Source organism: Stegodyphus dumicola, chromosome 8, assembly GCF_044657685.1.
Source record: "Stegodyphus dumicola isolate Sdum_Otavi_A_Nest chromosome 8, ASM4465768v1".
Lineage (NCBI taxonomy): Eukaryota > Metazoa > Arthropoda > Arachnida > Araneae > Eresidae > Stegodyphus > Stegodyphus dumicola.
Window position 1 is genome coordinate 68,695,050 of NC_140775.1, and position 22,393 is coordinate 68,717,442.

General features: G+C 31.1%; 1 protein-coding gene across 5 annotated transcripts in view; it reads right to left on the minus strand.

Annotated features, from left to right (window-relative positions):
• The window catches only part of LOC118198381 (uncharacterized), a 92,646-nt gene that overhangs the window by 39,370 nt on the left and 30,883 nt on the right, over positions 1–22,393 (minus strand). For 4 of the 5 annotated variants that reach the window (XM_085821957.1, XM_085821958.1, XM_085821959.1 and 1 more), the window contains exons 7-9: positions 20,151–20,194; positions 10,076–10,165; positions 2,445–2,574 (exon numbers count right to left, since the gene is read on the minus strand). In XM_085821957.1, coding sequence (XP_085678083.1) covers positions 2,445–2,574; positions 10,076–10,165; positions 20,151–20,194 — 264 coding nt within the window. Of the gene's footprint in view, positions 1–2,151; positions 2,575–10,075; positions 10,166–20,150; positions 20,195–22,393 lie in introns of those variants that run through there. The other variant, XM_035370041.2, reaches the window with a different exon arrangement.

Genomic DNA, 22,393 nt, shown 5'->3' on the forward strand with positions numbered 1-22,393 from the left:
TTCTGCATATTATGATTAAAAGATAAAATTAATTTAATATCAAATTTTTACATATCCACCTTTTAGGTATGTACAGCAATATGGAATATATATAACTGGAAAATTTAAATGCAAACAAATTAATTTCTATTCAAAAATTACATAACACTAAAAGGCTGAAAATCACTTTTAATATTTCATTTAAAAGTGACTACAATATATGCAATAAATTTTGTAAACCTGAGTTCTATGTTTTAAATCAATTAATGCTATCGTTCATTTACATGGCATAAGAAAATGTCCTTCGGAAAAGCAAATAATTTATTTAAAGTGTTATTTAGTAAACAACTGTTTGCTACAGTTGTTTACTAAATTTAAATTTATGAAATGAATTTAGTAAACAAAAATGCAAATGAACGATAGCATTGATTTAAAACACAGAATTGATGTTTACAAAATTTATTGCATATTTTGTAGTCACTTTGAAATGAAATATTAAAAGTAATTTTCAGCCTTTAAGTGTTGCATAATTTTTTAATAGAATTTTTTTTTTTTTTTTTTTTCATTTACTAGTGCATTTAAATTTTCCAGTTATATATATTCCATATTGCTGTACATAACTAAAAGGCAGATATGTAAGAATTTGATATAAAAATTATTTTACCTTTTAATCATAGCATACAGAAAGTTTTTGCATAGATTTATATAAAAAATATGAGATTAAAATAAGTACATTTTATGAAAAATGCAGTGAAAAGGTAATTGGAGATTTATGCAAATTTTTTACCAAAAAATGTGCATTTATACACAGTAAAGTGGAGAATACATCGGATTAAATTTTTACCAGTCATTCGCATATGCAAAGAAAACATAGGGAAGATTTAGGTCAATTACTATCAAATATATACGTTTTTGTACCGTAAATTACGGGAAATATATACATTAATTTCTATCAAATATATGTTTTTGTACCGTAAAATACGGGGAATATCTACCTTAATTTTTACCTAATATATACGTTTATATACAGTAAAAAATCGGGAAAATTTACGTAAATTTTTACTAAATATATACGCATACGTGAAGCAAAAAATTTGAGATTTACGTATATGCGATAAATATACGTAAATTTTTACTAAAAATATACGTAAATCCCTGAAATGTACGTATATTATACGTAAAAGTAGCGAATGAACAGTAGTCTCTCGCGTAAATATACCTAAATTTTACGTAAAAGTTACGTATAGTATAACGTAAAAATATACGTAAATATTTAGTAATTGCCACTGGACACTTTTTATGATATTTTTACGTTCAACTTGAACGTTTTTTATACGAAAGGCCATTCGTAAATTGCACGTATTTTTCGTGCAATATCGTGCAATTTACGAATGCATGCTGCCTGGGAGCATATCAATATAATAATCAGCATTTTAAAATTAGCATTGAATTTAGAAACTCTCAGTAACTTCATATATGAATTTGTCAGTACTTTAATATATTGCACACTTTTAAATTACTTGTTTCTGTGGTTTTACTCGTTTCTGTGGTGAGACATGACAGGTGAAAACTTTATTATTAGTTACATTATTTTCAAATCTTTATCTCTGAAACATAAAAAAAGCATCTTACTTACCATTTAAATCAAGATAATAATATAAATTGATACATTATGAATGAAATTTGAAAACAGTCAACTATATTCAATTAATCAATCTTGCCTATCCAAATGCCACATGAGATGCCTTTTTACCCATTATATATAGAAAAGATTAAAAATAATAACGGTATCAAAGAGCTTGAAGAAAAATTAAAGATAATGCTTGTAAACTGTTTTGTTTCATTTAGTTAATGGCATTAAGTAAATGAGGGTTAACTTCCTAAAGAAAGAGATGGAGGAAACTGACTTGACTTAATTAGACATAAGAAAATGATGAAAATGCTCATGCAGCCAGCCTATTTACTGAGATCCGAATCTGTGTGAAACATTAGGCATATTACCTTTTAGGCCACAAGAACTTCTAAACAATTATATGCTTTAATTACATTTATAATAAGACTATTTTAGTACTGAGCATAATTTTTTACCCCACCCATGATGGGAAAAAATTTAAAGAAAACTTCTACAGAATATTTTTTTTTAAAAAATAAATGAAAAGAATTCTATATAAGCCTGTTTGGCATGACAAATTTAATTAAAAAGTTTACATTTCCCACAAAATAAAAAAATGTATTTGATTTAATGGATGTAAACATTGAAATTCTTCTCGGTTTTATTTGCTTATTTTTACAGAGAGTTGAAATTAGCACCCGAATAATGCTCATTAGACAACAAAAACAATGCCTCAAATAATCATAAAATTTCTCAAATTACTTCACAAAAACAATTCAACATAACAGAATTTTGCATTTGACAAAATAACTTTTCCATTAAAAAATTAAAAAAAAAAAAAAAAAAAAAAAACCTTGTAAAATGGCCATCCCATTCTAGTTCTTCATTCCCATTTGAAACTGGAGTTGACAGCTGGGATAAACAACTAGCTGTATCAGATGATATGTCGTCAGGTCCAGGTATATGAGTTACAGGAGACAAACCTAAAAATAAAAATATTTTACAAAACTGTAATATAATTCATACAACACATACATATAAAAGAAAAGGAAATAACAGAAATAGCCAAAGAAAATTAAATAATCAAAGATGATAAAAATAATCTAACTCATGCTTTGGATTAATATATTTAATTAATGATGCACAAGTTAATAGGTAAATACATTAAATGTGAATTTACTTCACTAATAATTCAATAACAAATAGATGTGTTTTTTAACTAAAATGTTTTTGGATTAATGAAGTATTTTCAGTTACATCAAAATATTATTGTCAGCATTTACAGTTTTCTAAGAATAATTTAAGGTACAATATGCTTACAGATTTGAAATATACACAGATATGTATGACAAAAAATAATTTGGATAAAATACTAATTTTATACAATAGCCCCTTAACATTCTTTTTTAATCTGTTTGCTTCATTTTTCAATCCTAAAAATAGTAACAGTTTATAACAAATCTCTCTAAACTGTGTCATTTCAAAATTTATATTCCCAGTATGATAATTATTTAATGCTTATGATGTAGATAGCCAATACAGATTTCAAATTTAGGAACTGAAACATAATGCTAAGAAATCAAAATAAAACTGAAGTGAAACTTTTCATTTTAGGCATGCTGCATTATCTTTCTCGCACTTCTGTTCCTACCAACTTGCTTGCTCTTTGTTGCTGCACTTTCTTTACCTGCAGATTGTACGCTTTACCAAATTACCCTCAGACTGTAAGCTGCACTAAATTACTAAAACAAATTCAGAACATATTTCTAGAATAGATACCGTGCTAGACCAATTAACAAATGCAAAAGTTTTTTTTCCATATTAGATCTAGCAATTAATTCTTGACATTTAAAATTAAATAAAAAGGATACTAACAAATTAGCCTTCACAACAAATTTTGGTCTTTATGATTTCAACAGATTACTTTTTGGTTGGGTTTTTCAAAGAGTTCTTTAACTAAATTTTCACAAGCATCAAATTCAGTTTGCTTTAAATTATTTTGATGGCATCATAGTATTCTCCCAAAGTTCTGAAGAACATTTAGAGCGTCTTCAAATAATACTTCATATATGTGAGAAGGAAAACATAAAATATTCAATATGCCATGCCAGAAAGTATCAACCACCAAAACATGTTCAAGAACTATAAAAATTTCTTTAAAGTATTAACATATATCATGAATTTATTCTAATTATGCCAAAATTAGAGCCATTTTTAGAAATTTGCTTAAAAAAGGTAGTTCACATAGAAAGACAAAAACTGAGCACAGTTTTAAAGAAAATTTGAAAAACTTTAAAATATTTCATTTGGCTTATTATTTTGGTTTATATCATAAAAGTGAAGCAACAAACTGTGTTAGGACTAGATTTTTAGCATAGAAGCTCTATCGATTTTGAGGGCGAACAAAGTCCCTCTTCATCAGGAGCAAAGAAATCATGGTGATGAGGGACAGTTCACCCACAAAATTGATAGAGTTTCTATGCTAAAAATCTATGCCCAACACAAGTTGTTGCTTCACTTTTATGATTTATTTGAAGCATTTTTCTCTTCTGTTTTGGTTTATATATTTGCATAATTTTATAGTCATTTAAAAACTATAATTTTATATATAATTTTGTTTCATTAATATGAGAAAGTTAAGAAGAAAAAGAGAAGAAATAATAGCATAAAATCATTCTTTTTCATATTTTCACTGTTTCAATATTGTATATTTTGTACATTGATTTTCATTTTCTAATAGCTTTTTCTCTAAAAAAGGCTTTTCTGTCACTAAACTGGGGAAGAAAAAAAAAAAAAAAAAAAAAAGAGAGAGAGAGAGAGAGAGAGAAAATACTAACTTTAATTTGGAACTACTCTTTAACTTTCCCTTTTAATTTAGGTAATTCTCAGTTCCATCCTAAAATTAGTTACTATTTATAATAACTTAAATTACTGAAAATTTAAAATTAAGCATTTAAGCATTTTGCATCCATTTTGCATTTTGCATTAAATTAAGCATTGCAACGTTACTGATGTGATTCTAATGTAATGTTCACAGCTAATATATAATGATTTCAGATTTGGGTGTGAAAACTTGATATTAGGCAATCAAAACAAAACTCATCTGAACCTAAATCATTTTAAATCAAGCTTTCATCTTAGGCATGTCACAATCCTGCCTTCACTAGCTGTGCTGCAAAGATTTCACCATATACTTAGCTTTCATCAATACTATTGTTATAATAGTGAAAATATGCACTAAGTGATCAAGAACAGGTGTACATATTATAATCATTAAGATGTGCACAGATGTCAAGAATTGTTTGGTCCAGAAATAAAACAAGTTCAAATTGCTATGAACGTTGCTTTCTGTTTCATACCATCAAATTCTACAACGAACTATTGAAGCTTAAATAGGATATCCAATGCTTGTTGGGAAATCTCTGCTTCAGCAAAATGTTCTTCTACAGAATTAAAATAAGTGTGTTTTCTAAACTACAACTATTTCTCTTATGTATGCAAAACTACATGCATCCAAAATCCAAAGGATTTCACATACACATATATATACACATACATATGAGGTTAAGAATATATAAAAAATAAAAATAATCAATTATTTAATTCCTGCACTTGAGCTACAAAGGACTGAATTTTAAGGATATTATTATAAGAAATATTTTAAAAGCAACTTTCATTAAAAAGATTTTCCCATCCTAGAAAAAACTGTTTAGGATATTAATACGGGTAGTGCAATTAATAAATTATTAGATTTAATACTGAGGACAGAAGCAAAATTTCTTAAAATGATAACTGGAAACAGTTATTAAAAGCTTGAAAAACATATATATAGGAAAAATATATAAACACTACTAATCACCTTCTGCTTAATGCATCAAATATAAATTTTCAAGGGATTAGTATTTAAAACATTAAACCAGGATGATTAATGAGTGCCAAACATGTTTTGTTTTTTCTGCCATTATGAGGCTCGAATCACTGCTAACCAATTGCCCAAAAATGACAAACATTTTTAATAATCTATCATGTTTAATGTGTATATACACACAGAGAGAGAGAGACAAAAAGTAAGAAATTTAGAAGCCATTTACACAAAGACCCACCAAAAGTGAAATTTAATAATAACAAATTTCAAAATATTCTATACATACGATATTTTGAGAATAAATAAGAATATAAAATAAGAATTAAAGAAATATGAAACTAACACTTAGAAATTATAAATACCTAAAAAATATTCCAAAACCAATACCAGAATAATAAATAAAGAGGAGGAATTCAATTAAATCTGATGTAATATTATCAAGAGTTCATCAAACTCAAGATACACCAGACTTATTACAATTTCCCTTCAACTTAAAGACCCTTGCATTCTGTATTCAAAATTGGCTGAAGAACTATTCTAAAGTTTTTTAATTATAACAGTTCATCCGAAAATTTTGAAGTCCTCCTTAATGCAAGGAAAAATTCAATGTAAATCAAGTAAAAGAATAAAATTAAGACTTTTCAACTGAGTTTAAAAGTGAAATAAAAAATAACAAAAATAAAACAAGTACATGAATTTAAAACTTAGTTCAGAGGAAGAAGTAGAAATTTGGCAGTGAAAAATAGTAAATACATCCATTTCAAGAAAATATCAAATTTGATTAAAGTAAATACACCGCTGGGTACCGTAAATCCAACACCCTGTCGGAAGCATGCAAATAACATGAAATTTACAACATGCATTAGCGGAGTAAAGATATGCAAATGATTAGAATTTCAGCGCAGACGGATATCACGCGTGCCTGTGGCGCCACTTCAAAGTGCTATTTAAGGCTTGGAGTTTTCAACGATTTCAGGTTCAAAAATTGTGTTTTTCTTGTGGTTTTTTTTCAAAAAAAAAAAAAGATCAATTATGCCTCGTAGTAAACAGCGATCATCATTTGGTCAAGTATTCGAGTTCGAGAGAGGAAGGATAGTGGCCTACCAAGAGTGTGTATTATTTTTCAAGGAAATCAGTAGTTGTGTTGGATGAAACCAAACAACTGTAATGCGGATATGTGACCATTGGATGCAGGAGGGTATGACGGACCAATGTGTTTGATCGCATTCACCTCAGTGCACCACTTCACGTGATGACAGGAACATTGTGCGCATGGCAGTGACGGATCGCTCAGTCACATCATGAACCATAGCACAGCACATTCAGTCTGTAATACATCATCCAGCATCTGCACATACCATTCGATGCCGTTTACAGCAGAGTGGTCTGTCCACAAGATGTCCATTGCTTCATCTACCTTTTACGCAGAACCACAGATGTCTCCGCCACCAATGGTGTGATGAAAGAAGGATGTGGATGGCAGAATGTGTTGGAAAATATAGCTTATTTTTAAACCTTTTACTGCATCATCTCTCCTCCTTGAAATGTTTATTTAGTTTAGTCCTTATTTTAATGTAATATAGTAGTTACTTCTACTTCTTTTTCTTGCTGCCACTGTTTGCATTGAGAACGGACTGTTTCAACCTAATTGAGATGCAAAAACGAAACATGATGTTACGTCATCTGAAAAGCCGATTCGTGCCGATAGCTGATTGGTTGCTGTGAGATGACGTCATTCCTACTTCTGCTATAAGTATCTCGCGTCGCTCTGGCTCAACGCTTCTAGTTCCTGGTTTCCCGGCAAGTGAGTGAGCAGTTTCCAGCCCCTTCAAAAGGATGCATGCAGTCCGGTGAAAAAATGCCTTGATTCCGGTTTGCGAGATGATGGTTCCAGATTAAAGTTCTTCGGTTCCAGAGGCTATCCTGTGAGTGACTGCCGTGGGCGGCATCCATGTTTCTTCAATGAAGGCGGAATTAAAAATACGTGAGCGGTGACGACTCCTTGTGCAAACGGAGTTAGGCCGGTTTTAAGTGTTTTCACATTTAAATTTTCAGGTGTTTTTCTTGACCATTGATTATGGACTTATTGAATGGGTAGCCAGCTTTATTTTTAGGCTGCATAGTCACTGTTTAAGACATTTTTTGTTTGTATAGAATGCCAGTGTTTTGGAGACCAGGTAAAAATATTTTTGGATGAATGATGATTATATTATATTTTTCCTAAGACTCTAATATTGTTGACATTTATTTTTTTTCTGTGTTTTTATTCTTTATTATATTGTTAATAAATTGGTTAAGTTCAAAATCCTTTATTGTCTTCAATGTCTGCACAACATATCTCAGGGAGCTTTCATTGCTACTACTGCTAAATGTTTAATTTCTTTAAACTTTAAACTTTGTTTTAGCATCAGAATGAAATGAAATTGTCTTTACTTATGAGTCACGCTTCTGTCTGCAACACCCTGATGGTTGGATTCGAGTCTGGAGACACCGTGGAGAGAGGATGCTGAACAGCTGCGTTATGCACCACCACACTGGTCCTGCACCGGTATTATGGTATGGGGCGGTATTGGATATCACTCTCGCACTCCTCTAGTATGCATTGCCGATATTTTAAACAGCCAGCGCTACATTTCCGAGGTGTTGGAGCCAGTTATCCTTCCTTACCTTCAGGGCTTGCCCACAGCCATATTTCAACAAGATAATGCGTGACCACACGTGGCACGCATTGTCCAAGGGATCTTCGTCAATCGCCAGATGGAATTGCTTCCCTGGCCGGCTTGCTCTCCAGATCTTTCGCCGATAGAAAACATGTGGTCCATGGTTGCTGAACGATTGACCCAGATTTCATCCCAAGCTGCAAAACCAGATCAACTTTGGCAATGTGTGGAAGCTGCTTAGTCTGCTGTACCCCAAGAACACATCTGAAGTCTCTTTTAATCAATGTCGAGGCGTGGGCAGCGGTGATCTCCAACAATGGCGGCTACTCTGGCTACTGATTCTGGAAAGGGACCACACTTGACAGAAGTCTATAAATTTAATCATTTGATACTTGGTCAACATGTTATCTACTAAATAAATTTTGTTATGATATCTCTTGTCTTTCTTGGTGTTGCAATTTGGGTGGCCAGCAGTGTAGTTAAGCCATTTTTTACACAACGTAAGATTAAAATTGAATAAATTGAAATTAAAATGTAGAAATGGTATCCACTAGAAATGAAGCAGGAACAGCATAATCAAAGTACAAATTTCAAAACGCTGAAATGAGCTGTTAGATTCAAAATTGATGCTAAGGGTTGCCAGTTTAGCTTAGTGAAACAAATTAGCGAAGGCAAGTTAGAAATCTCCTAAAAGGTGAATTTAATGCTTGTAAGAAATTTTTTTAAAATTTATATAAAAGGAGTGAAAGGGAATTCAAGTGGAAAAGGGACTGTAATTAAGTCTGATGTAGCCTCCTCTTGATAACATTACATCAGATTTAATTGAATTCCTCTTCTTTAATTATTTTTCTGGTATTTTTTTATGTATTTATAATTTTTAGGTTTTAATTTCCCATATCTTTAATTCTCATTTTGCATATTTATAGGATATTTTGAAATTTATTGGCATTAAATTTCACTTTTTTTAGGTCTTTATGTAAAATGGGTTCTCAATTTCTTACTTTTTGTCTACAGCGATCAATTTTCAGCAGCATATTGCGTGAAAATATTTTGAATAATTATGTTTTTAATAAAAAAAATGTGACACTATATAGATATAAACTGATTAAAAAAACTGGATTTTGAAGTTTCAGAGAAATACTTCGAAAAGAGAATTATGATTGATAAATATTTTCTTTTTGTTATGCAAAGAAATTTCTCCAAAACCCATAATGATTTTCAAGCTAAGCATGTCAGCATTATCTACATTAAGAGGGCTACCTTTGGGAGGATTTTCTGCAGGATACTGGCACACATATTTGAGAAAAAGTACTGTCTGAGCACAGCCAGTCACTAGAAATTTCAACAAGATGACACCAGTCACAAGATTACACTAGCCAGTCACTAGTGTAATTAACAAAGCTCTAAGGAAACAGATTTTGTTTATTAAAGGAAAATTTTCTTAAATTATTAACAGGACTTGGGCACTTATATTTAGAACACCAAATAAACAATTTCTACTGAATTGTTTTTAATTTCCCAGTTGTAAATCTAATTAGATGTAAGTGTAATTAATTGTTTCAAAGGTAATAAATATATGATTATAGCACATATCTGTAGTAATACAGTTTACATAAAATACATATCCAAATTACATCCATATTATACGTCTTCAAAATCTACATTACACACATCCATATTACATCCACTTATTCATCTTCAAAAACTATATATTTACAGTTCTGCACCATAATGCATATACTCCTCCCCAATTAAAATAAGGGGAAGGGAGAATAAAGGGAGACAAGTAAATACTATGCAGTAACAATATCATTCTAGTTTTATTCAGTAATAGTTTGCAATGCAGCTAAAATATAATTAGCTTAATTAATTAGAAATAAGGAGATATAATATTAAAAAGTATTGATTTCACAGATGAAAATCATCTTAATCATTTAAAATTATAGGGGAAAAAAATACCATCTTCATTTTCCCATTCAAGTTCAACAGAAGAGGACGGACTGCTACAGCTTGCCTGTTCTTTCAAAGGCTTTCCATTTGAACAAGCACCTAAATATTTCATACATATTTTTTTAAAAATTAAATGCAATTTTATACACAACTTTTCCATTACTATTAAACAGAGTATCATTTTAAAAGCATAAAGACACATTTATAATTAATTGTTCTCATACTTTGCACATAGTGGTGCTTATCTTATCTGTATAGGAAAAAGATTTTTTAATTTCCTTGGCTTGCTCCTCCTTATATAAAATTTTAGCTATATATGAAAATATTTAAAGGTACTCCAAAAGAAGAAATTTAATTGTCTCAATTTTCATGGAAGAACTGCTCCATTTTAATGCTTATCACTATATGCAATAAATACCGATTCTTCAGTAACATCTCATTGAAAAACATTATTGATCCCTTTTATGACTAAACAGTCTAACTGGTTTACACATAATTATTTATCACATTAACAATGTGATAAATATTATGTAGTAGTACTATACCTTTATCTACACATTCGTACCATAATTTGTACATTCTGTTAAAATTTGAGTACTTATGTACTATCACTACCATCTTAATAGAGTTCACCAAAGCTTCAGAACACACCAAACTCTGGTAACCAAGCACATAACAACCATGGAAGCAACCATGCATGGTAAATACACAGTTTCCAAAAAGGTTGCCATTTTCATTCACATTCTTTTCATTGTATTCTGAGTTCCAATGGTTTTTATAGAAAAAATTATGATTATTTTTGCGTTTTAAACATGACTTCAAAATTTTAAAATTTTTTTCTCTTTTTCTTCCCAACCCCCCTCTCCTCAGCTCACTGCACAGAAACATAAAAGAATTATTCATTATTTGTTAAATATGTGCTATGTTAAGATACCAAAAGCAATATTAAAGAGAGAAAGAAAAGTAACAACTTGCTAGCAAAAAATTTTGCAAGGAGATTGCTAAACTATTCACAGACCTGTTTCAAAATATCAAAAGAAAGGGTAGAACAACTGCAGTAAAAAGAAAAGAACTATAAAGTATTCTGCATATTAAATAAAAAAAAAGACAGGGCTCTATCTAGCAACTGTTAAAATTGTGTTAATGAGACAAGTGCTAAACAATGACACAAAGTGCTTACTATATAATGAATTATTTACTGCATACAGCTTTATCAATCTTTAAATGCTAAATAAATTCATTAAAATGAAGAAAAGAAAAACATTTGCCAGTAGAAAACAAAGTTGAAGATAAAGGTAGGCAAAAACTGTAAAATTCCTTCATCTGTCATTCAGAAAAATTAAAGATTATTGTTTTCTTACATGTGGAAATATTTAACCTATCCAGCTTTAATGAAAGTTTCTCGCCACTGCGCTGTTTGCGTTTGCATGTTTAATCATATTTTGTCAAACAATTTTTGGTATTTGAAAGAAAGAGACTGTTTTATAACACTATGCTGTGAAATTTGTTAAATATCATTATCATTAAGTACAAGGTGTCTGAAATGGAACCATCATGCTACCAGATTAGAACCATCATTTACTTCCACTTCTGTTGCCAAAAAGTCAGCTACAGAATGTTACTAAATCATGTATACAGCTTTAGGTACTAATGTTGTATCATATGACACTGTGCAGATTTAGTACCGAAAGTTCAAAAACAAGGACCATGACTATTCAAGAAGCACATCGCTCTGACTAGACTACTGATGTTGATGAGAAGAACCACTTGAGAGCTTGCTAAGGAGTTAGACATTAGTGCCATGTTCTTAGTCACACTATGCATTGCATAAACTTGATGTGCACTGCGCAAAGAAAAAGGGGGGGGACAGTTCTATATCTCCCGTTTGATTAACAAGATTCAACTGGCATTTTTCATGTATCGAAAGCACGACTTAATATATGTATTAGATTTATATATAGCATTGTCCCAATATAGGCATTTTGACACAAAATTGGACTATTTCTGAAATAACATACCAATTTTTTTCCATATTTCAATTTTACGACTCAAATTACGCCAAAAAAAAAAAAAAAAAAAAAAAAAAATCGCACGAGTAGTTTTTAAAACCCTAGCTCTCAAAATTTTAGCTCCTCAATGTAAATTGAGATTAGTATATATTTATTAATTTCTCTTTTTTTATTAAACATATCTGATTCTTCCTTTCATATTTTGAAATTTAGGTTTATTCCAAATAAGATTCACTTTTTTTATGATTTATTTTTTAAATTAATATTTTTTATAAATTTTTCAAAAAATTTTTTTAATTATAATCTATAAATTTTTTACCATCATCTTAAAGTAGACGTATTTCTAAACATACCTGCAAAAAAATTAGTTTTTTAGTCACAATTTTCAAAGATATACATGAATTTATATATGTGTGCATTTTGAAATTTGGCATATTTGTTGAAAGTGATAAAACATCAAATGTGGTTTAGACACTTTGCTAAAATTATTTGGAAATAGAAAAGATGTAACTTTTTTTCCGCTCATGCACAATGTAAAAAGGTAGGAAAAGTGCCTTTTTTTTTTCGCTTCGGCATAATGGAAGGGAAAGGAAAATTGGTTGCCACATATTAAGAAGGTTGTCAAGTGAATTATTCTTGGTGCAAACTGAAAAAATTGTGCCAATATTAATTTTTGAAATTTTCCGTAAATTTCACACCAAATTTTACAAAATTTAATATCTAGGCATAATTTGAGTTGTAGAATCGAAATATGGAAAAATACCTATGTTAGAACAATGCTATATTTAAATCTAATATATATCTTAAGTTGCGTTTTCGAGACATGAAAAATGCAACTTGAATTTTCTCAATCGGCCCAGTAGAACAAAAGATATAGAACTGTTCCCCCCTTTTTTTTGTGCAGTGTACAAGTTCAATTGCTATGTGCCGCATGAGCTGATTTAAGCACATACGAATAGACGTATTCAGATATGCACTAATCTGCTAAAATATCAATGCAAAGACAAAATTCTAGGCCGGATCGTCACTTGTGATGAAAAGTGAATTTACTTGAAGAACACAGGCCGAAAAGGAAATTGGTCTGCACATGGCTGCAGTACAAAGTGCAATTTGACTAATAAAGAGATCACGCTTTGTATCTGGTGGGATTGCCATGTTACTACCAACAAAGAGTATCTGGAAAAAGGTAAAACCCTCAACAGTGAAGTGTACAGCGAGATACTAGTCCGTGTTGATGCTGCTATCAAGGGAAAATGCTGAACTGACTTCCAGCACAAAAAAGGTAATATTCAAGATAATGCAAGACCACATTTGTTTGCATTTACCGGTTGGAACTCGGACCGGCTGCCATGGACTCAAATGGGATCTTCTGCCACATCCACCATACAGCCCCGACATCGCTGCTTTGAACTTCTACCTTTTTCCACACCTGCAGTTAAATCTTGCTGGTGCTATGTTCCATTCTGCACAGGACATCAAAAATTAGGTTGATCTATTTTTGGACTTGCAGCCACCAAGTTTCTGGGACAAAGGCTTTGAAAAACTACCAAAGCATTGGAAGAAAATTGTAGATTTGGGTGGTGATTACTACCTACATTAAAGGTACTGCTTTCATGTTTCTTTTTTCCTAAATTTATTAAGAACGTTTTTTGATGGAAAACCAATATTAATAATAAAAATTTGATGGAAACTTTTGTTCCAACCAGATATATAATTCTGAGACTGTATTTCTTAGGTTTCTGACTCAGATCATGCCTGTATGGCTAGAATCCTGAGATTTGATAGATAAATAGAAAGTGAACTAATGATAAAAGTGCGTTCTGGATATGATTGCAAATCCACCACTGTCAAAATCGCTCAACATATAGCATCACATAGTATTCATTTATATACTATGAACACTCTATTCCAGGGGTAGCTAAAGTGTGGCTCTCGCAGACAATTTGTGCGGCTCATGCATATAAAATATATGTATGAAATATAGTAAACTAAAACTATTCAGTGTCCAAAAGGAAGTAATTAATTAGTTTCGACTCGTTTTACAAAGTCATCAACGATTTTTTTCTATTTCAAACCTCCTCCACTACTTCTGTAATGATGTAAACATGAACTTGTGGCTTTTAAAAAATGTAGATGCGGCTTTCGAACATTCCTGAATTCAAACGTGCTGCTCTTACTGATGTGAAGTTTGGCCAACCTTGCTCTATTCTTTTCAGAACATTATACTCCAGCGTTTGGATTTTCCAACAAGATAAAAGTTTACGATACATAGCTGACTCAATAAATGAGTGATTTCAGAAAGAAGCAATGAATGACCATCAAAAAGGACAAGACTACATTTTTCAAACTCTTTCATATTAACAAATATTCTACTGTAAAGCATAACATAACGTGATATGTAGCTTTTGGGATAAACATATAATAAATATGTAAAAAAACCTGCTTAGTGATGATATGCCAAGTGAGATTTAAATTATAAATAAAACAGATGTATAACTTAATTGTGATATCTGAACTGATGATAATGTACAGTAAAAAGTCGTTAATTCGGACACTCATAATCCGGACCTCAAAGCTACAAACTTTCTGCGCATAGGCGCTTACGTGCGCGCGTAAGACTTTTACGGCTGCGAATATGCGTGTGCGCATGCGCATAAAAAGTTTATGCATGCGCGTTTAATGTATAACGGACGGTATAAGCTAAGCTAAAATTATCTAATTCAGTTAATGTTGCAGATTGCGTTGTTCCTTAATCTTCGAATTGGATCCGGCTTATTATTTTTTGCATACTGTTAGAGCAATTTTATAAAAGTAAGCTTAAACTTTCAATTATATCAAATAGAATTTCCGATATATATTTGCTAATGTGTAAAGGATCTAAAGCGAAAGTAAGTTTCGAAATCCGAAATCTGTTTATCAATTTCACGCTGCTCGGCGGGGGGAACGCCGCGGCGCGCAATGAACTGGAAGTTGATCTGTCAGCACTATCCTTATCTCCAGGGCAGATGTTTTTATTTTATTTGGTTTATAATTCCTTACTAAATGTAGTATTTCATCTCGATGTACTCCGTCTTTGATATGATTTAAAACAAGTTCCTTGTCATTATAATTCGCTTCTGATAGTGAAGAAAGTGACAGAGATTATTGAAAATGAAAAAATTTCGATTGAAAAATTAGTCGGTATTCTCGACACAGCAATTATAGGACTTGAACAGCGGAACTTTGCAACTAAACAAGTTTAATAGAATTAAAGAGAAAGTATTATCATATGAAACGAAGCAACTTAAACAACTTACACTGAAAGAAATGTTTAATAAAGTAAACAACTAAATATTAAGCTTTTTCTTTTTGTAAATTTTGATACCCTTCAGATCATAATTGTTCCTTATTTCATATTTTTAATTTTGTAATTTCTGCATGCCATCTTACCAGATTTAAACTGATGATCTATAATCCGGAAAAATCGATAATCCGGAATCGCCGAAGCCTGACGAGTCCGGATTAACGACTTTTGACTGTATAAAAGGATACCCGAAAATAACCAGAAGATTTTTGCATTTCATAATCATGGATCATGCTACTAGGTTTGGTTAGCTTAGGTTATTTGAATATGGTGAAGTGCATGAAGGCTATCTGCCTAAGAGGACATTGTAGAGGACTTTCTAAGAGAAACTTGCTCATATTCAACATTACACATAGAGAGAGCCATGGGGAGGGAAAACATGTAACCAGCTTGTTCATCTGGATTTAGAGGACTTAACTCACTCAGCCAATAGTGAGGCTAGTGCCACTAGATCTTAGCTTAGGATTTCCTATGCCTGTTTGCCAAGTGACATTAATCTGAATAGTGTAATACACCTTCAGCTCAGGTTTGTTGTGTTTCTACTTACAGCATCCTGCCATTTTTTTGATGAGCAGCCACAAAAAACAAAAAGTGTGCATGAAGTTTTGTTTTTTGTTAAGGAGAACTGCAGCTGAGATTGTTATTATGCTTTAATAAAATTTTAAAGATGATGCTTTAATAAACTTTTAAAAATGATGCTTTCAGTAAATCACAAGTCCATCAGTTTTTTTTGCCTTCGAGATTAACAAACAGCGACTTGTCAAACGAAGACAGCTACAACTCAGTCATACATTAATGAGCAGAAATGAGAAAAACATTGACAAAGCATGACAGATTATTAAAGAAGATTATACAAAGATATTCAGCAGTTTTCTGAGAAAATTTCATCATCTGACAAATATGGAGAAGAATAGAACTTGTGTCTCTTCATTCTTCTCACCTCTTATTGAATGCAATTTTGTTCTATTTCCGTGCATACTTGTCAAACTTCGGCACTCAAAAACAGGTTTTTTTTTTTTTTTTTTAAATAAATCAGGAGAATTTTCTCAAAGAAAAGAAGATTTTTTTAAATAATAAAAAATACGTAGAAAGAAAATATATTTTTTTAATAATGAATTAATTTTAAATAGTACCTAATTAATATCTGAAAGTTCAGTTATTATTTCTTAAATGCAAAAAGACATACATGTAAAAAAACAGTATTATTACTTGTACCTTCTAATAATAGAAAAATACTCTAATTACTTTCCCTAATCATTAAATAATACAGTCAAAAGTCGTTAATTCGAACACCCATAATCCGGACCTCAAAGCTAAAAACTTTCTGCGCATGCGCCGCGTTGGCACATGCGCACAGACGTTTTACACGTGCACGTAAGACCTTGACTTACTGCGCATATGCGTGTGCGCAAGTGCAGAATACGTTTTCGCCTGCGTGTTTAATGTATAACGGACGGTGTAAGCTAAAATTATCTAATTATCTATTTCAGTTAATGTTAATGATTGCATTGTTCCTTAATCTTCGAATTGGATCCCGCTTATTATTTTTTGCAGACTGTAAGAGCAATTTTATAAAAGTAAACTTGAACTTTCGATTATGTCAAATAGAATTTCCGATGCTGGAACTTCCAAAGGATCTACAAAACGAAAGTATGTTTCGATGTCCAACAAACAAAAAGTGGAATTGCTTCAAAAAATGGATAAAGACATGAAGAATGTGACAGAGAGGTTAGTGAAACCGAAAAAATTTCGATTGACAAGTTAGTTGGTATTCTCGGCACAGCAATTAACGGGACTTGAACAGCAGAACTTTGTAACTGAACAAGAAATTATGTCTTGTTATAGAATTAAAGAGAAAGTATGATCACATAAAACGAAGCAACTTAAACAACTTACATTGAAAGAAATGTTTAATAAATTAAACAAATAAATATTAAGCTTTTTTTTTTTTGTAAATTTTGATACCCTTTAGATCATAATTGTTCTTTATTTCATAAATTACGGTTTCATATTTTTAATTTTAGAATTTCTGCATGCCATATTACGAGATTTAAACTGATGATCTATAATCCGGAAAAATCGATAATCCGGAATCGTCGAAGTCCCAACGAGTCCGGATTAACGACTTTTGACTGTACTTTAATCAGATCACTAATCATTGCTTGCAAAACATGAATTAATGTAATTTTGCACTATAAAATCGTGTTAAGAACATTGAATGAAGGCAAAAAGGCAAAAAGCTTCGTTAAGGTCCAAAGACAAAAACATAAATATTCGTTCTTCACAAAATAAATTTACAATAAGTGGATAATGTAGCCCTTGTCAAGCAATTTTTTTCATTTTGGGAGAGCATTACGCTTTTATTTTGCAGTACTGTTTTGAGCACTGCCAATTAAATTGCTCGCAGGTGTAGAAATTACTTAATTTTTCTCATATCTCTTTTTAACAGTGAAAGTGATAACTACATCTTCATTTACTTAAGGTATTTTATAACTTTCAACAAAGCCTTTTATCTTAACTGTAGAAGCATATAGAAAATGTAAGAAGTGGAGTCCACTGGTCGAGGATTCTAAATAAACATTTCTTTAAAGATAACCAGCGTGCACATACGTATTTCAAATTTTTTCTTAATTCAGTGTTAAGCAGCTGTTGGAATTGTTTCAATTTTCCCCTCCTTTTAGCAGTCTTTCCAAGATAATAATAAATATCAACAATGTGTTCATTCACATTTATTGGCAAAGAAACTGACCCTTCTTCACTGTTAAATTTAAGAGGTGATAGCTGCGTTTCATAATTTGCAAATTTGAATTTTTTTCCAAGATGCCTGCAACATCAGTCTACAATTCCTGGTGCAGCAATAAGTGCTATGCAATTACCTTGAAGAACTGCATTTTATTTTAAAGTTTTAATAATTAGCTGAGCTATATCTTAAAGCCTGTCAAATCTCTTTTAAAGTAGGATAAGTAGAGCAAACTACACTCAATTTCTGAAGACTCTGGATTTAAAAAAAAAAAAAAAAAAAAAAAACTGCATGTAATTTTGCTTTGGTATTATTGCTTCCATCCACAGACAGGCAGAATGGAACTGTTTTAATGAATCAATAACGGAAGATTTACTTTTCCATACCGATTTTTTGAAGCCATTTTTACAGCTGCAGCCGTTTTTGTCCTTGCACTTGAGTATTTCTTAGCGATTTTATTGCTAGGAATTTTTTTTTTCCTAAGAAAGCTGCAGCACGATCTGATACGATATATTCAGTGGCAAGTGCTCCAGTAAAATGCAGGGAACAGGCATTTTGCATTAGTAATTTTTTATCTTTTTTCTATAGAAAAATTGAATTTTTTCCCAGCACAACTCATGTCCTTGTGCATGCACATGTTTAAGAACATCAGCCCTTTTACCATGTAAAATAAAAAGATCGGCAGTAACAAACCACACACATTGCAATATTACATTTCCTCCTTGATGAAATAATAACAGAAAGAAATTCACCTGTGTATGATTTTTGAAAAATATCATGAATATTTTATATTGCAAATAGATAAATAATAAAATAATAAAAATTAATAAAAGATCGCATATTGTTCTGGAAAGCACGTGAAACTTTTGCTGCTCACTGGCGAGACAAATGAAATAAACAACCTTGATCTTGCTTTGTGCACATTGGCTAATATATGCCAGATGACCCATAGCAGGACTTGATTCTCATTGGAGAACTGGAAGATGATGTTTTTGGACTCTCATACACAAAGCACAAACATGCCATATGTCAGTGATGAAACGACTTCAGTTTTTTTATATGGATTTAGAGAAAAACAAGCATTTTCAGATGCCACAAATCACTTTTTTTGGGGTGCAAATAACGAAGTATTAAGCCAAGCTACATAAAAATCGTAAGAAATTTTAAAAATGAGAGAAAGTCGTGAGAAATACATTGAAAATCAGGTAGGTGGGAGTATGATTGGAAATCAGGAGAGTTAGCAACTCTGTCCATGGATAAAGAAAGTTTTCAAAAAGTAATTCAAAGGGTAAAAGAAGCAATTTAGTGATGCAAATGAAATGCAAGAAAATATGCTGCTTGCCCTTGAATAAATAATATTCTGTGTCAAGAGTTTCAGAGCTGTTTCCATTTTTACAGCAGTAGCAAAACACTGGCAAAAGTGTATTATTGATGCTGGTAAAAGGGACTAAAATAATGAAAGTGACCTTTGAAGGAGACTAAAGTATGCGAGAAGAAGCATAATATAATTCTTTAAAAATAATTTCAGTTATTTTTGAGTATCTTTTATATGTAATAAAAATGTATTTACAATTTCTTTACAATTAAGTGTGCTGATATTAAAGATTTATATTTATTATTTCACCAAATATTAACTTAATAATTTACAATGATTGAAATTACCTTTTAACCTTAATAAATTCTTATGAAACTATTGAATTAATTATTGTTACATACTAAATGATATTCATAAAAATGATTAGTATATTTAAAATTTTTTTGTTGACTATAATTGGTAACAGCATAAAAAATATACAAGAAAATGATCTTAATTCACAAAATGTATAATTTAAAAAATATAGAGAAATGATATTTTCCAAAATGTTTTTAATGTGAATGAATTATATGAAAGAGAATGTTATACAGGTAATTAAAATGAAAATTAATATCATAGGTTACATAACACATAAACTTACTATAAAAAAACTTTTAACAAGTATAAATTTGATTTACCTTTCTCACTGACATCTGCTTCCTTATATAAATAGTCTTTCTCACTTAAAATAAATAAATAAATACACAAAAATAAGTAAATAAATAAAATATGTATATACAGCATTTGTCCCAGAAGTTCTCAGAATGATATTTTGTAATTGGCAATGGTGGCAGAGCTTTGAAGTTGGTGGGGGATCTAAGGTTGGAAATGAGACTGATATCAGTCACCAGTGGGCAGTTGTTGATGCAGGGTTATGCTCCGTGCAGAAGTATTTACTGCACACTGTTGAGCACAAAAATGGACCAGTTTTTGAAACAGTATTATGCAATAATATTTTGTGTTAAACTGGGTAAAAACAGGGCAGAGAAACTCAAAATGCTTCGGAAAGCCTATGGTGACAGAGCGATGAAAAAAGCTCAACTTTCATGTGGCATAAATGGTTCTAGGGAGGTCGGGAGTCCATCAATGACGATGACCGCTTGAGATGCCGTCTACATCACAAGCGGACAACTCGATGCAAAAAGTGCATCACATTTTTTAAAATGACCGAGGATTAAGTGTTCAGATGATTGCAGAGGAGTGAAGAATACCCAAAACAATTATTCATCACTTTTAACAGAGGATCTTCAAATGAAGATAGTCTGCACCAAAAGTTCTGATGAGTGAGATGAAGGAGCAGTGCTTGTTGAAGTGCCAGGAATTGCATGGATGCTAAGAAATGAACCCAGAATTTTTGAACGTAGTAATCACAGGGGATGAGACATGGATTTTTCAATATGATCCCAAATCAAAGCGTCAGAGCAGTGAGTGGCACACGAAGGAGTCTCTTCGCCCGAAAAAGCAAGGATGAGCAAATAGTGATTCAAGACAATGCTCTTTGTGTTTTTTGACATAAAAGGTGTGGTTGGTTCACAGTGAATTTGTGTTACAAGGACAAAGAGTCAACAAAGAGTTTTACTGTGAAGTGCTCAAACGGATGCACAACAGGGTTTGACACATCCGAAACAAAATTTGTGACAATTGGACTTTGCACCAAGACAACATGTCAACCCACACCACACTCACTGTCTCTGAGTTGCTGGCCAAAATGGGTGTACTAATGCTGCCCCAGCCACCATACAGCATCAGTCTGGCACCAGCAGATTTTTGTTCCCAAGGATCAAAAGAACCCTGAAAGGAACTTGGTATGGGATGCTGGAGGAGGTAAAAGCAGCCATGACAATGTCACTGAAGGAGATTCCAATCGACGACTTCCAGACTACCTTTAATGATTGGGCGAAGCTTTGGCAATGGTACATCAAAGTAGGGGGAGAATACTTTGAAAAGAATGTAAACTGATATTAAATAAATTATTTTTTAAAAAAATTGTTCTGGAAACTTTTGGGACATACCCTGTGTGTATATATATATATATATATATATATATATACATACAATACTACAAAATTTCCACTATACTTTCTGATATATCCTAAGTAAAAATCGATTCTATAAACAATATTAAAATATAAATAAATAAATAAAACTTTATGTAATAGAACAAAATGAATAAAATAGCAATGATATTAAGAAACTAAATGAGCAGGATCACATGATAATAAATTATTCAGAAGGAAGAATAATTCATATGCTAGTGCAATACCTATAATATAAACAAGAATATTTTAATAATAAATACTCCCACACAAAGATATGGAAAAATTTTTATTAATCTGATATGCAATTGTATTCTTTCACATGAAGCATGAAAAGTAGAATTTATATTTTATGAAAATTCACATCATCTTTATTTTTTAAATGCATTTTATATTATAGAAACAGAAAATTTAAATTTACATATTTAAAAATTCAATTATGATATAAAATTCCAAGTAGACATATATTAATTATGTGTACAAATATTTTTAATAAAAAATGCTAAACTCAGTTAAAGAACAGTTTAATTACATTACTATGTTAAAAATACATTAAATTTTATAGCACTAATCATTAACAAACACATCATCTAATAAAATGTAAAGTTCTTTGAAACTTGGATTTTTATTGATATGTGAAGATAGTTCAACATGTGTAAGATAAACATACTTGAACTTTAAAATTAGGTAAAATTAAACCTTAATTGAGTCTAATGTTAAATTTTGTCCAGTTTTTTGTCTAATAATTCTGAAAGTTTAAATTAGTTGAGTCAGATTATGAATAACTTTTTGAATTATTTTTAAATGTTAGTACTTTTTTTTTTCTATTTTTTAAGCAAGATGTT